Consider the following 16375-nt stretch of genomic DNA (forward strand, 5'->3'; position numbering starts at 1 on the left):
AGGTGGGGATATCCTACTGTGAGGTAGCTCCTCGGCTGCTGTAAATCCGCTCCATTGAAGTCAATGGAGCTACCTTGTTTTATACCAGTTGAGGCTGTGGCCTTGTAGGTATATGCTTTTGCCTAACTTTGTGAGTGAATATGATTTCATGTATATGTGCCCTGTATGTGTGTTAAGTATTCTTGTGCATGACAGAATGTGAAACTTTAAGTATGCATATAAATGCCCAGTGCATAAAAGCACTGTGAATATATACAGGAGATATTCTTCAGTGCATGTAGTTTCATGATTCCCTTCTCTATCTGAATGTGTATCATGTTTGTCCCATAAGTATAATATAATTATTGATGGGGCAAGGGTATGTCTGAGTGTATGTTTATGCACTGGAATGTGTCCCTTGAATGTGTAAATGTGCATATGGATGTGGATATCTACCAGAGTGTGTGCATGTGTGTGTCCCTTGTATGTAAATAAGGGCTTGTAAATCTGTGGATGTATAAGCTTGTGGGCGTGTCTGAGTGTTTGTGAGTCATTCCATTTTCATCTTCAGTAGCTTTCAGTGTTGACTGACGCCTTTTGATTCCTTTCCGTAGGGTTTGGGCCAATGAGATGCATGCACTGGTGATATCTGAGGAACTAGCAAGCGATGTTCTTGGTGCTGAGCTGCTAATCAAGCACCATGAAGAGTATAAGCGTGAAACAGAGAAGCAGTGGCTAAAATATGAAGATATGCAGCGGGCAGGAAACAACCTAGTGAAAAACGGACACTTCATGTCCATGGAGGTATGCTGATGGCGGGTTAAACATTTTAAAAAATCAGAGTCAGGTAAGGAAACAAACTTAGTGGGCAAACACCTTAATTACAATATTATAAAAGTCTAAGTGAAGCATCGCTGCCAGAAATACTACCACCTATAAAGAACATTCCGTAAGTGTTCAGGAGGGAACTAGACTTCAGCGCCCCCAGAGAGTTCATGCCTCTCAGGGGTTTTCACATAAATCTGTCCTTCAAAACAGAGACGCTAGATAGGAAAACCAGGTTCTGTAATATTAAATATGAAGACAAATTTTGCATAGAGACCTAAATAAGTGGAACGCCATTTAGAGTTGTTCCTATCTCCTTCAAAATTGACTCTGAAACTAACCTGTAAAATTACAACAATACCTAGATTGAAATATTGCTGGTGGTTGTTTATGCTGTGCTGTAGGCCTATGTCACACTATACAGTGGGGAATATGTACCACAGAAATACCACCCTTAAATCTTATTGTCTAAATGCACAAGAAATAGGATAAATAGAATGCAATACAATATAGAACAAATACAGAGTGGGGTAATGTCTTTGCACACTTCAGAAAACGTGTGATTCTTCAGGAGTTTTACAAAGGAGAAAAGGGCGAGAAGTAACTTTGAAAAACTCTAAGATCCTGTTATCTAAGTAACTTCAGAATTTGACCATTACAATGACCCCAGGCTTGGCTTGAGATTGTAATTGGATCTGGAGATCATGAAGTTAAGAGTCTTTGGAATTTGTGAAAGATCCCATTTCTGTTGCAAACTTTGCTGCAGAGAAGACTAGACAGTTTTCCATTGGTATTAAAAGATAAATTAGTATTGTCATGCCATGGCCAGATGAATTTGTCTTGTTGTGTGGGTACCCATTAGTTCAGTATTATAAGTTACAAACTGCAACATCTGAGTTAAGTGTGGCCCTGGAAGAACATATAGCAAAGTACTGGTCCTGGCTACACGGAATATGCATACAGATATAGAATATAGTACGAGGCTAAATTAATTCAGGCAGGCAAAAGGCAGACTCAAACTTCCTTTCTAAGTTAGGTTGGGATCACAAAGTTCTCTGGAGGTCATGTACGGGTCACATGATCAAATTACAAGGCAGATGGCTGTCAAATGAAAGTCTAAGTGGATCTTTTATCTCCCTATATTGTAAATGTTGTTTTCCTAGATTGAGGAAAAACTGTCAGAGCTGTCAGAACTGATGAAGAAGGTGAAGGAGAGCTGGGATTTGAGGAAGGAGCTGTATGAGGAAAACTGGGAGATCCAATTACTACGGCGAGAGCTGGATCAAGCAGAGGCATGGCTGGCTGCCAAGGAGGGCTTTCTCTCAGATCCTAGCTATGGGGTGAGTAAGGACAGTATAACACTATTAAAATGCACCATCTCAAGTAACCCCACCCCTGAGAGATTCTGTTTTACGTTAATCACAGTCAAAACATTGATGGCTGAGTAATGCAGCTTTGGGATTCTCAAAAGGTAGGTACTATGTCCTTTTAAAGGGTTTAGCCTGGGGCAGGAAAAGTAACTAATGGGGTAGTGACCTGTTGTGGCAAAAGATTGGGGAGAATTTCTACCCATTCCTTAGCCTAGTCAGGGATCTGGAAGAAGGTTCTTACCCCTTCATATAAGGGAGAGAGCCTGATTTGAAGAGAAGGGGTGATTTTTCCTCTCTTGGGGGGGGTGGGGAGATTTGTGTACATGGCTTTTCCAGCTTGCCCTAGAAATCCTTGTTCTTGCACCAACTTCAACAGCTTTTTTCTGTTTGATGACCATATTATGGTGGCTGAGCGGGTGGCCACACACTTGGCTATGGAGGCCCAATGCAGGGGCAACAGAGGATCAGTTGTGAGATCCCTGCAGTGATCATTGGCAGGGGGCAAGACAGGAGTAAACCACGTGTCTGGCATAAACTTGAATCCAGGCATTTAACCTGGGTGCCATTGGTTATACTGTAGCAGCCAGGATACCACATGGAAATCACGATACCTTATGCAAGCCATGCTGGTGGTGATATTGCAGGGCCTTTATTCCACAGCAGAGAGGAGAAGGAGGGAGAGAAATTTCACATGAATCTCAACATTTTTAAATAATTAGTGACTCTTATAGAGGATCATCTCACTGTGAAAGATACTGCATTCCCGTAATTGCTGTACTGGTGGGTTCCAGTAAGGGTGCTGGTGGCTGACAAAGCCAGCAGCTGGGGAGAAAGAAGTCTTGTCAACTGAGCCTTTATTTTCATGTGCCACATTCAGCCCATGGACCACTTGTTTTAGAAGTGTAGACTGAGATTTTGAAAGCCAGCTAGGGGATTTAGATGCAAACTCCCATTAATTTTAAAGGGAGTTATGTGGTTAAATGTACTCATTTGTTTTGAAAATCTCAGTCGTGGTCTTTTCAGGAACAGTTATTTTTGTCTCACTGGATTCCTGTATCTATTGTTGATTTTTTTTTCCACTCAGGATTCAGTATCTGATGTAGAGGAACTACTGAAGAAACACCGGGACTTTGAGACGATGCTTGCAGCCCAAGAGGAGAAGTTTGTACAGCTGAACAGGAAAACAAAGGTGAGGGGGAAGAAGACTGATGGATTAGTACATGAGACAGGGGTTTGTCATGGGGTGAGATGGCCTTTTTAGGAGGTTGGGGCTCTGCTGCTCCTGTGCTAAACTCAGCTCGCCTCCCGACGTGGAGATTAGTGGTAAAGGATCAGGTGACTAAGAGGAGACCTGCTGGGAAAATAAGAGCAGACTGTAATTCAGAGAAGACTAGGTTGACTGAGGAAGACTCCAGGGAGAGCAGACCTGGGAGCTGGTGCTCTGCCGAGAGCAGGAGGGCAACAAGGAAGGCTGTGAGCATAGGAAGAGTCCTTGGGAACAAGACGACAATACAGTTTGGACTACAGATGCCCAAGCTGTTTAGAGTTCCCAGGGCTGGGAATCCATAGTAGAAGGTTGGGCCCTGTGCTGTCAGATACATTTTTATAAAGGCCAATACCATTTTTATAAAGGCCAATAGAAAATGCTTCTGAAGGTAATCCTAAATTCAGTTTACATGTGCACTCATAGATTATGTCATACATGTAACCTTTGTGTCTTGCAGAGGGAAATGAAGATACTGAAGCAGATTTATGCTGAGGAAAATGGGCAAAAGGAGAGAGGGAAAATCATTAGGGTCCCATCTCTGAGAAGGAAGCCCTCAGACAGAAGGACGCCATCCTCAAGACTGATAGAGATAAAGAGAACCAGACCCTTGCCATCTCTGTCCTCCTCACCCAGCCTCGCCTTGAGGGGTCCCCTTGAAACTATTGTCTCTCCAGTCCAAAAGTCCACAGAGGCATTCCAGCAATTTGGGTCTGGGGAAAATCCAGAGATGTTGCCCAGCACCAATGGAGAAACGAAAGCTGTGAGGAGGCTCAGTGAGATTAACACTCAACCTACGCCAAAACTGATGGGCCTGCAAGTCACGTCCTTGGGAAGCCACATCTCTCCTCCCAGTCCAGTAAACAGACAAAGTGACACCAGTTTGTTAGAACCATATTCCAAGGACCTCTTATCACCCCGTGAGAAAAACCTTAGCAGTTGCCCCGTCTCTAACCTGGAAATAAAAGTTGTGAAGACTTCTCCTAGGTCTAGCCAAAGTTCATTAGATGTTTCTCCACATTCACCACAGTCCAGTTCCTCTCTTGAGAGGTCAGAAAATGACCTTTTGGTAAGTTCATCTACATTCACAGAACCTCTACAGCCACCCCATTGAAGCAATACCCAGATCTATATCTTACTAGCCAACATAAGGAGTGTGAGAAAACTACAAAGATTGACCATATACACATATATCCCTAGTGGACCCAAACAGCAAGAAACACTTAATGTGCCTTTGCTATATACTTTCTAAATTATCCAGAAAGATAGTGATATGAAGCAGTTGTATGCCTGCAGTCTATGGAAACTTTTTAAATGCCTCACTTCTATAGACATTACTGCTACCTAATATGGCAATGAGTGCTATTCTCTCTCTTTCACTACGGGGAGTATGTTGCTCACAAAAACGTCTTTCCCCTGAAGCCAAGAAGCATCTATTCTGACTGATATTTTCTTTATACATTCTTGGCATGCTAGCTAATCCCCATGATGTGACTGTTAGGTTAAATCTTGTCCAGCAATATTTTAATTGAATTTATGTCCCAGAAAATATATCTTGTCATATATCACTCTTCACTTTAATGAATAACAAATAGCATTCAGAATAGACCAACTTAATTGAAAAATGCAAATATTAATGAATAGGACCAGATTTTTGGCTGTTGAAAACACGTTTGCGCAGTTGCATCCACTAAACCTCTCATTTGCTTGTGCAAATAGTGAGTGCCAAACTAGATAATCTTATGCCTTCAGTAATTTATATTTTACATGTAGCTACCTGATTTGACTGCACACAGGTGGGTTTTTTGTGTAAGATTGAAGGAGACTGATACACAAAAAGACTATTGATTTAATTATGCAGTCAGCTAGAACAAGTTTGAACAGTAAAGGTTTTATGTCCTATAGGGTGATCAGACAGCAAGTATGAAAAATCGGGACAGGGGGTGGGGGGCAAGGGCGCCTATATAAGACACAGCCCCAAATATCAGGACTGTCCCTTTAAAATCAGGACATCTGGTCACCCTAATGTCCTAATACATTAAAAAATACATTAAAGAACTTTACTAAGGTCTCAAACTAAGCATCCAGATGTTAATAAATGCTAGAATTAGAGCTGACTGGAAAATAGAATTTCCTTCCTTTGAGAAATTCTGAGATTTCTCAATCTCATTTCATCCCAAAATGATAAAGTGGAAATGAATCATTTCAATAACTTTTCATAGAAATTTTTGACAAAATCAATGGACTCCTGCAATGTTTCAATTTTGTCTAATCAGCATTTTCCAGGGGAAACCTGATTCATTGGAAAATTTTCAATTAGTTCTAGATTGGATAAAGGTTGTCTGTGCAACCTTAACCTGGCTTCTTTGTGCATATGCATTATTATTAGGCTTTGCAGAATCTGAGGGTTTTTTAAATAATTTAGATGGATAATATTGATGCTTATTTTTAAGCATTTGTTTTAGATTTTTATTCATATAAATTTTCAGTGGGAAGAAATTATGGGGGGGGTTAGACAATGGGGGGTGAGACAATAATTGTTTAATGACAGTAGACATTGAGATTCAAAAAGTTAAAGCTTTATAGCCATTAAAATACAAATTGTCCACATCATATGTCAAAACATACAAAGTAAATATCCTTAAAACAAACTCTAGTAAGTTCTTAAGCATCATTTTTCTTACTTTGCCTATCTGTAAATTTTGATTATCAATAGAATTTTTTTTTTTTTGTTTGGTTTGTGTGTGTATGGTGAAATCGACATTTACTGATAAAAATCCAGTCCTTTCAAGCCTAATTATGATACAGTCTTTATGATACGGTCCTAGTTTCTCTACCTGCCCCCTCCTCCCTTGGCTCTTTGTCCCAATCTTTCCACTTGTGCCACCTTCTTCAACTTCTTCTCTAACTCCCAGTCTTTTTTTAAAATGAGCAAAACAATATATTTTTCACGTACCTCATTTTGAGAATAGTTGAACCAGTTTTACTGACATTTTTTCCAAAAGCTTCAGCCTCAGGCAGCCACCCAGAATCAAAAATTTCAGCCTGAATGATTAAAGTTTGGCAAAGTTATGAGCACATTAAAGCAGGTTAATATTATGAAAAATGTTGGGGAATCTGAACTGTAGGTGTTGCTACCTGTACCACCTGTAATATACTGGTTGTTTTTTTCTCTATTATCAATCTCTGTGCAATTCAGCACCCTTTTCTGAATGCTAAATGATGATGTTATAATACAAATTGCCATATAACAATCAAACAAAGGATTATTTTTTGCAACAGCAGTAAAGAAAGCTAATAGAATATTGGCTTGATTTGTTTTAAGAGAGTTATAGCGTGTAAATCAGTAAGCAGCAGCATAATAGTCATGGAAACACTGAGATTACATTTGGAATACAGTATCCTGGTTTTGTTACCTCATTGGAATGCAGAAATGTAACACTAGAAGGCAGAGAGTACAAAATAAGGCAGCAGGGATGATAAATAGAATGGAGGGACTCATGTATGAGAGGATATATTGACAAAACAGATTATTTAGAGAAGTACGTTAACTAGTTAAAGTTTATTATACAATTACACTGATGATCTACAATAAGTGGTCAGACCAGTACTAGCAGATATAGGTATACATTAAGAGGGACCATACGCGGATTTTTAAGGATCTCTTAATGGTATTTTATTGGTGAATAAGCGGAATGGTAGTGTTAATGACATTGATCCCCAGACATGCCAGAACAGCATAATAAATTGTTATAGAAATATATTAAAATATTGCATATGTATTATAAAATACTATGGTTGTTTAATTTTTAAATAATAATTTTTAATTATAGTAGTGCAAATTAGCATCCAGAACCATAAAACAGTTATTTTTCTCCAGCAGTCTCTTCTACCACACAGTGCCAGAGTCAGATCCCTGGGCAGACCTTCGGGCAGGATCTAGATGACAGCAACCAAAGTAAAATATTTTGTGAAGGATTCAGATTCACTTCTAAGCATTGCATAAAAACATACCTGCTAAGATATTTTCATATAGTCACATTATATTACACCACAAAATGCAGTATCACTCCAAGTAAGCTGACCTTTGGTACACTGTGGTGAAACTAATCATATGAGTAGATTGTCCAGTGTAGGTCTGAAACATCTTCATTCAGGCACTAAATTAGATTTCTGTATGTGATCTACAGAGGGCTTCCAGGAGCATAGAAAAGGCAAAGGCTAAAGGGAAAACAATGGCCTGTTTGGGATATATCTCACAGTTGCTTCTGAAGTTTTGAAAAGACTTCTTCGAAGTGAAACTGTAATGTCCTTGTGTGTTTCAGGTTTCTGTAAATCACCAGAACATGGAGGGGTTACTAGAAAAAAGAGACCAGCTTCTTCCAGGACGGAAGCAGGTAGAATCAAATGCACTCACTTCATGTTCAGCCACCATTCCTTACATTATGACCAAATAGCTACAGAACCTGACTGGGGGATGGGGGAGGGGCGGTGAACCTTCACTGGGAAGGCTCTCAGAACCGAGGTCTTGATACAGTTCCCACAGAAGCCAGTGAAAGGACTCCCTTGACTTCAGTGGGTGTTAGATGAGGCCTGGAATGAACAAGATGTCTGAATTCACTTACCTGAGGGATCTTCCAGCTCAGGCTTAGTTCCCATTGATGGGGCACTTACTGGAACCTGGGACTAAATGAACATGTAGACTAAAATCCCCTTCAAAAAGAGTGAAGCCCTGATGGCAGAGAGAGCCTCTAATTTAATTAGCTTGGATATTAATTTCTGCTCATATTAGAAGAGGTGTTTCTTCCAGTTGATGGTTGGGTAGTAAATTGGTGAGATAGTTTCAGCATGTCCAAGGCTGAATGAAATTAAAGCTTGAATTCCCCTCTTACCCTAAAATATAAGTCCATTTCCAGGGCAGGGCTTGCATCAGTGAAGTAGTGGTGGTATATTTACCACAGCTGGGAAATTTCTGTGCAGGTTTTCTCAGTCACTATCTACCAGTGCATAGATTTTTGTTAACAGAGTCTGTGTGGGCCTTGGACATAGACAGGACTCTTAGACTGTTTGTTCCCTGGGAATAATTCTTTATCTGAAACTTTTAACCTGACCTAAGCAAATCCACACTGGTCTTTATTTCGTATGCAAAATAGAATCTACTGTCACCCTGTTGAGGATACACAAGTGAAACCCCAAGTTACATTAACTATGTTAGTGAATTCTCATCTCACCCACCCACCAAAAAAGAAATAGAATAAATTCATAACATAAATTCTCCTCATATCTTCCTTAACAATTCCCCCTTCCTCTCTCATTCACCAGACAACTCTTGGCACAATAAAATAATATCATCTTACATTTAGACAGCACCTTCCATCCAGAAGGGTCCCATAACACTTCACAAATGTGTCACCTGTTGCTGACATACAACCACCTTCTGGGGTGGAAAGTAGCAGCTGCTTTTAAAACAGTGCCCAGTAAGTGGGGAAGAATTCGATATCCACACTACATTGAAACTTTAGGCAGATTATAATGGCCAAAATTGGAATATGGATAGCGCACTAGAGCCAATTCTCCAATTAGATAAAGTGAAATGGTGTCTTCAACAAGCAGAAATAAAATGCTGGGTTTATATCCTTCCTAAAAGATAGAAGGAACCAACTGTTTAGTGCCTGCTTCCACCAGGCTGTGTCATTAGTTCAGCACTGACTTAAGTGGCTCCACTGATGGAATCACTAAAACCAATTCCTACAGTGCATTGGGTTTCCTTAGAAATAGCCTAGGCTGACCATTCTTGGCTCGTGAGAGCTGATGAGGTCCCAGCCCCAAGTTGCATGGCTAGAAACTGCATATAGAAATGGATGTTATTGATGTAACTACAGATACCATTGTGATTACATTTTATTATCCTCTTTATTCATGTAGCCACACTCAAGGTCTTGGAACTCCTATTATGTAAAACTCAACAAACAAAAACTTGACTTCTACAATGATGAAACGGAAGTGTCCAAGGTAATTTGTTTCTTGAATCTATCAGGTAATCTCCAAAGGTGGTTTAAGATTTGTTCCCTGTTTTTCCATTCTAATCTCCCAATTTCTTTAAAAAGAAAACATAGGATTAGAAGGGGATTAATTTCTTTCATGCATCAATTGATCGAAACTTAGTCTGATTGGTGCAGCTTCCAGCCATAAGGTTGAGAAAAGGGGTTTTGAGATTTATTGAACATTCTCTTGTTTGATTAATGCCTTCAAGACACAATCAAGTACCAGTTCTTCAAACTGTATGAAGGATGGATTTTGTATAGTTCTTCCTACCAGGGGACCTAGTGACAGTGTTAGGAATAGTATGAATGATGGTATCAGTGTGTGCTCACAGTGTGTGGATGAGATTGAATCCTAAAAGGAAGGGCAATTAGGACATTCATTATAATCTCTTCCTCCTTCAGAACGTAACCACAATCCCATCAATCAGTGTTGCTGGTGCCAAGTGTGAGAGGCTGACTGACTATGCCAGGAAAGAGAACACCTTTCATTTACGGTAAATCATATGCATAGACCTGCTAGCAAAACAGGTCTGGCTGCTCTGCAATGTTGCAACTACTCGCAGCCATACTCATCCAAGCCTATCTCAGAAAACGTTGTGGTATGGCAAAGCTGAAGAGTGCTGTCTGTGTAGGAATTTGCAGATACTGCAGTTCCTGCCTTTCTCAATAGGACAATAATGTAGACATTTAGACTAATTTGAATGCCCTTCTTCCTATCCCTGCTGTTTACAGGTTGAGTGATGGGGCAGAATACTACTTTGCAGCACCTTCTCAGAAGCTGATGGATGAATGGATACAAGCACTTAGGAGTGCTATAGGTAGATCATCATTCATTTTTAAGGGGTAATTGTTTAGTTTAGTGATGATGACAGGAGGGGTGAGGAACTAAAGGATGTTGAAATCACAAGCTGTCCCTTGTGTGGTGCTTTTCCTTTAAATGTGTTTGAGTGTCTCATCTGTGGGGAGCCTAGTTTTCTATGATTTAAAAAAAAAAAGTCTGTGACTTAAAAAAACCCCATAAGAATCCGTGTTTTTCCACAATTAAAATGAAACACTGAACTTCCCGAGCCACAATATATATAGGTATCAGTTGAACACAATGTTTTATTGATATATTTCCAATTTTTAAGCAAGTTCAAAGCCTACCAGTGCCATCAATCATTATTACAAAATAAAATTAACAGAATGATCCAGTCACAGTGCATTGTTTCTTTACTGTTGTCGATGGCCCTGCTGTTTCAGCCTCTTGTTTTCATTTCTTTGCATTCAGTTTAAGTTTAATGCTTTCCATGTATTCTACAATTGTTTGCTTTTGAATGTAATCTACAGCCTTGCTGCATACAGTACAGAACAGCACATTACCATCCACATGAAATTTGTCCTTGCCAAGTGACACGGTCTTTAGCAGTGATTTTTACAATTTTTGGCATCTTTTCATAACTTTAATTACTCATGTCTGGAGGCTGACATGTAATCTGAGATGCATTAAAACATGAACCCTGCTATGCCGTTGAGTAACTAACCTCTGTGTGCGGGAAGCAGTTTATTGGAGTATGTTTAGCTATACAAATTTAAAGTGCATTCAAAAATCAACCACAAGAGTGTGAGGTTGCATGCATTGAATAAGTGACACTGGTACTTTCAGTAAAATGTAGTTAATAGTTAATATATGTTTTTATTTTTTCACAAAATATAAAAACTAAAGATTCTCTGTAAAAATGCAAATTCCGTGTTTTTTCGCATTTTTCCCTGACAAAGTTTTCTAGGATCCCTGCTCGTGTGTGTTACCCATAGAGAACAGTACACACCAAGGCACTTGATAGCTGACGTGACGGGTGCGTCTACACTGCAATAGGACACCCATGTCTGTCCCATGCCAGCTGACTTGGGCTCATGGGGCTCAGGCTAAGGGGCTGTTTAATTGTGGTGTAGACATTCTGGCTCAGGCTGCAGCCTGAGCTCTGGGACCCTCCCACCTCTCAGGGTCCAAGGCCCTGGCTGCAGCCTGAGCCTGATCACCTGCATTGCAATTAAATAGCTCCTTAGCCCGAGCCCCATGAGCCCAAGTCAGCTGGCATGGGCCAGCCATGGGTTTTTAATTGCAATGTAGACATACCCTTGGGCACCTCACAGTATAGTGTCCCCAGAGTGACACTGAAAGCAGCCTCTTGGTTGTAGTGTGGCTTGAGTCAAGATACTGGCTGGGGAGAAATGTGCAATGGCTTCTTACATTTTTTCCAGCCTTCATGTAGACAGGGCCCTTGGCTCTTGGTTGCTCCCTTGTGCATCCAATCCTTATTCTGAAAACCTCAGTAAGCAGTGATGGCTTCTGTGGCATAATGAAAAAGGACAGGAATGCAGTGATACCTGCAGCTCAAAGAAATATGCAGTGGATATAGGAATGACTGACTCTGCCTCTATCTCTGATTCAAACATGTTTCCTGTATTTTCTTTGACCTTGCAGGCCACAGTAACAGTCATGGTTCTAAGCTGATGGCACAACCAGTCGCTCCAAATACAGAGAGTCCTCAGACCAGACCTTGGGACGTCCCAGGTGGAGGGCCCGCTGAAAGACAAACCAGCAGAGGCTTACTACCCAGGTGGGGACTGTATACTGCCGAGCTGGTCTGATTTCATTCTTGCTAGTAGCTAGGCAGTGCTCGAATACAGGATGATGCCAGATAGACAGGCTTGGTATTAAAAAGACCAGCTCAGTTTTCAGTATTTCAGTAGCACACAGCCCCAGGACTATATTATGCAGTAACTTCTCTGATTCAGTCCATTTTGACAGTTACAACATGCTAAATGCAATTTTCCAATAGGGGTCCTTAACAAGGTCATCCAAATCCTCCCCTTGGGTGATGAACTAAAACTAGGCACACAATGGCCTCTTTACATATTCAAGTGTGAATCTGAGAATCCAAATGTAGCATTTGAACATATTGTTTGTGTCTCTGTGGTAGAAAATCTGTAAATCCATTTCTGCTGCAAATGGAGTGTGCAGAAATCCTACAAGTTATGACGTGAAAACAGCCCCTATTGTCTAGTCTATTGTACTGGGAGGATCCATGCGTCTAAACTTCATGAGCTGTGTGAGCCATAGACCTGTGAAAACCCATAGGCTCCTGGAATGCTATAGCACACACGGTATCATGGAAACCAAAAAGACCAGTTTGATTGTCCCAGCCGACTCCTTGTGTTTTGCAGGAGAACTCACCATCTCATGCCTGTTAATGTGATTAGAACTGCAACGTTATAATTGCTAGAGATTTCACGGAGTTTACCAGAGAATTGCAGAGAGTGTCCTTACCATCACGAGAGTAACTCAACAAATATTTAGGAATTTATTCTTGCAAATCCCCCGTGGGGTAGGGCAGAATTATTCTCCTCATTTTGACTAGTGAGGCATAGAGAGATTTGACTTACCCCAGGTCACACAGGAAGTCTACTGCAGAGCTAGGAAATGAATGCAGGTTTCCTGAATCCCGTCCAGTGCCTGAAGCACAAGACCATCCTTCTTCTCTGTATAGATTGTCAATGAGTACCAGCTGTGATTGCTGTACAAACACAGATTTACTCCTGTTGTTCCCACTCAGATAAATGGGAAACTGACTGTTTGACCAAAAGACGTAACACAAACCTAGTGACTAGTATCAGACTTGCAAAATTGTCAAGAATATTTCCAGCCCAGTCACAAAATCTGTTTGCCCCCATTATTCCATTGTGATGAACAATGATAAAATAATTACTGATATTTTATTTGTCCTTCAAATAAAGTAATTCACCAGAGGTGAATGGGTAGGTGCATTTTGCAAAGTTACTCCTATTCTGTATTGCAGACTGGCTATATTAATGCACATATGTATATACAACACATCTCTTCTGTCCGGTGGTTATTTTGCTTTTGAAATGGTTGCATGACTGAATTGTTCCCGAATACTTACTTTTACTTACTGATTTAATTCATGTCTGAAATGTCACTGAGTTTCTGTGGTGCTATTTGTTGACAGGAGAACTCCTTCCTTCAAACTCAGGCAAGAGAAAGAATCTGCAAACGTTCCCAGGGAATCCGAGGGAGACACACATGGGATTATGAAGACACCAAGCTCCACCTCTGTCCAGAACCCTGCAGACATGGGTAATAAGAAACTCTGTCTTGATCTGTGTGAGAAGCACAGTACTGAGATTGAGAAATCATGTTTCAAAATGTAGAAAGAGGAAAATGCTGTATCACCCAATATACGCCACACCCTTCCCGGCTATGTCTTAATCCCTCTGCTTTTTCACTTCCTCTGGAAATTTACTGATACATTTTGACTTAGTGTCTTTCCCCAGGAGCTTATTTTAGTTGATCATTATACTTCACATGCCGTAGATCTGCCTGTCTTCTGGTTTCACTCCGACAGTAGTTTTCTCTTTATTGGGATTTTGAAATACAGGGTGCTTGTTCTCAGGCTCTCTCTCAGTCTCTCATGATATATCTGTATCTATATATAGATTAAACACACATAAATCTATGTCAAAAGAAGGTGAGGCTTTCAGTGTCCAGTACTCAAAAATTAGGAAATGCCAGAATTCAGGTTTCATGTGCAACCTTAATTCAGCTGTCTGGTGCGTATGCGTCATGACAACCTTTAATTACATGATGACATACTATTTTTTCCACAGGACCCCTGCTTCATTCAGTGGATAGTGCTCATGTTTGACCGTAGTGGCTCTGTGCCTCTGTTTCCCATCTGTAAAAACAGGAATGATAATCCCTCACCTCCGAGGGCTGTTGTGAAAATAAATTCATTCATGTTTGTTTCTAGTAATGTTAATGTTTACGAGGCACTCAGATACTGTAGTGGTGAGCCTCACAGAAAAGCCTATGAGAAAAGTGATGGTTCTGTGTCCAGAGCTGGGTTTGAATAGGGTGCAGTATATAAGACCTGAGGGCACACACTGAACAAAGAGGGGAAAACAAAGTATCAAATAGGTGTTCATTATCAATAATTATCATTATTCTTAGATTGACTAGGAAACATATTGGGAGTCCTTCAGAGGTGATGAGAGCTGAAAAAGTCACCTCCAATAATAGTGTCTGTACAAAGTCCTTTCATGCTCTCATTGTTTGTTGGTCTTTCTCACAGTTCTTACATTTCTACAGCTGAGATGTGTCAAACATACACAAATTGTTAGCTTTTCTTCCATGTGCTCCACGGTGCACCCAGCAAAGCAGCTACATGATACTAAAGCAATACCATAAAAAGCCTGCAACCATATTATGAGGCGCCAGCTCTTTTTACCAGAGGGCACTGCAATGGGAAAGCTTTATCCTTTCCAGGTCTGTGAATAAAAGTTAAATATGCTGCTTCTTGGGCTAATGGCACAAGCCATTGTCCAAGGAAGAGTTTTACCTATGGCATCTGGCACTATGAAGTATCATGAAGAGGACGCTAGACTTTTGGGTAGTGGTATGTGTACCATGCTAGCATCACCTCCCCCTCCCAGGGCCCTCTGGAATTCAAAGTTACATCACCACAGCTTCTACCAATCAATAGCAGAGAAGAAGGAATATAGCAATTGAGAATTAAGGTGTGGATGCTAATGCTATGAAATGGCTTGGATTAGTCTGTTGTAGGGAGACCTAACGAGAGCCTCCTTGACATGCACATCTGAGGAGGAGCCCATATTTCGGTGTTCCCTATCCCAAGAAAATGAATACATCACTAATTCTTTTTCAGGAGCCAAGGCTGAGGATCAGAGTGTGCAGACCAAGCGCTTAGCAAATCCACTGACCCGGATGAAAGAAGATCTAGCGATTGAGGGCAGGAAGGAGAAACACAAGAAAGATAAGAATGTCTTTCAAAAGTTTTTTTCCAAAAAGTAAGAGCAGCAGCACAAGAGAGCGCGCACTCTTCAGTTTTCTGGATGAGACAGACTCTTCCCCTTCATAGCACCCTATTGCCTTGGAGTCCAGATGGATAGTGAGCAAGTGAAATGTGTATGGGAGAAGGGAATGCTCAAGCATTGGGAAAAGAGACAGCACTTGGAAAAGAATAGAACTGTCACAGTTTTAACAAATTGAACTTGGGTGGATCAATGTACCTGGTTCTACCAGGCCTATAGAAGGCTTTTGTTTAAATGGAATGCTCATGAATGTGAGGAAATAATAGTGCTGGCTAATGTCTGGTATACTCCTTATCCCCACCCGTCATGGCAAATTGTGTGATGATGACTAATGTCTACCAGGGACCAAGATGAGATACAACTGAATTCGTATCTACTTATTGCATAAGCTGCACTTTGATCCCAAATCTCTATAGATGAACCACTAGTGTATTCACCCCGTTCCCCCCGCATAATGTATCCATGCAATGTCTTAAATTAAAATTAAATTAAATTAATTTATCCTATCTCCTAGAACTGGAAGGGACCTGAAAGGTCATTGAGTTCTGCCCCCTACCTTCTCTAGCAGGACCAAGTACTGATTTTGCCCCAAATCCCTAAGTGGTCCCCTCAAGGATTGAGCTCACAACCCTGGGTTTAGTAGGCCAATGCGCAAACCACTGAGCTATCCCTCTCCCCCTTAGTTTACCTCTAAGTTCTAAAAGAAAGGTGCTGTTGATTCCATTGTGTACAGTTGTGACAGCTTAAATGCACACAGCTTGCCATTACTGTTGTGAGTGGCACTCTGTATGGAATCATTCCATGAAGTGACAAGAATCGTTTCTGCAATGCTTTCAGCTGTCACTATGGAAAGAGAGAGAGGAATATTTCCTACTCCTATTAAACTTTCAGGTGTTGCCAGATTCTTGCAGAGCTCCCCATCAACTGCCAAAAACAATTCAATCAAGAACCTCAAAATGCTGTGGGATTCAATTTAGTGTCTACAGCTCTGTCTATACCCT

General features: G+C 40.7%; 1 protein-coding gene across 1 annotated transcript in view; it reads left to right on the forward strand.

The window, feature by feature from the left end:
• SPTBN5 (spectrin beta, non-erythrocytic 5) overlaps positions 1-15869 on the forward strand; it is a 132000-nt gene extending 116131 nt beyond the window's left edge. The window contains exons 54-64 of the mRNA XM_026651316.2: positions 594-783; positions 1968-2144; positions 3259-3363; positions 3899-4507; positions 7764-7835; positions 9364-9450; positions 9885-9976; positions 10215-10300; positions 11947-12082; positions 13493-13620; positions 15209-15869. Coding sequence (XP_026507101.1) covers positions 594-783; positions 1968-2144; positions 3259-3363; positions 3899-4507; positions 7764-7835; positions 9364-9450; positions 9885-9976; positions 10215-10300; positions 11947-12082; positions 13493-13620; positions 15209-15354 — 1828 coding nt within the window. The 3' untranslated portion in view covers positions 15355-15869. The remainder of the gene's footprint in view (positions 1-593; positions 784-1967; positions 2145-3258; positions 3364-3898; positions 4508-7763; positions 7836-9363; positions 9451-9884; positions 9977-10214; positions 10301-11946; positions 12083-13492; positions 13621-15208) is intronic.
• Positions 15870-16375: the final 506 nt, after the last annotated feature.

Source organism: Terrapene carolina, unplaced genomic scaffold (assembly GCF_002925995.2).
Source record: "Terrapene carolina triunguis isolate 2854851 unplaced genomic scaffold, T_m_triunguis-2.0 Scaffold96, whole genome shotgun sequence".
NCBI lineage: Eukaryota > Metazoa > Chordata > Testudines > Emydidae > Terrapene > Terrapene triunguis.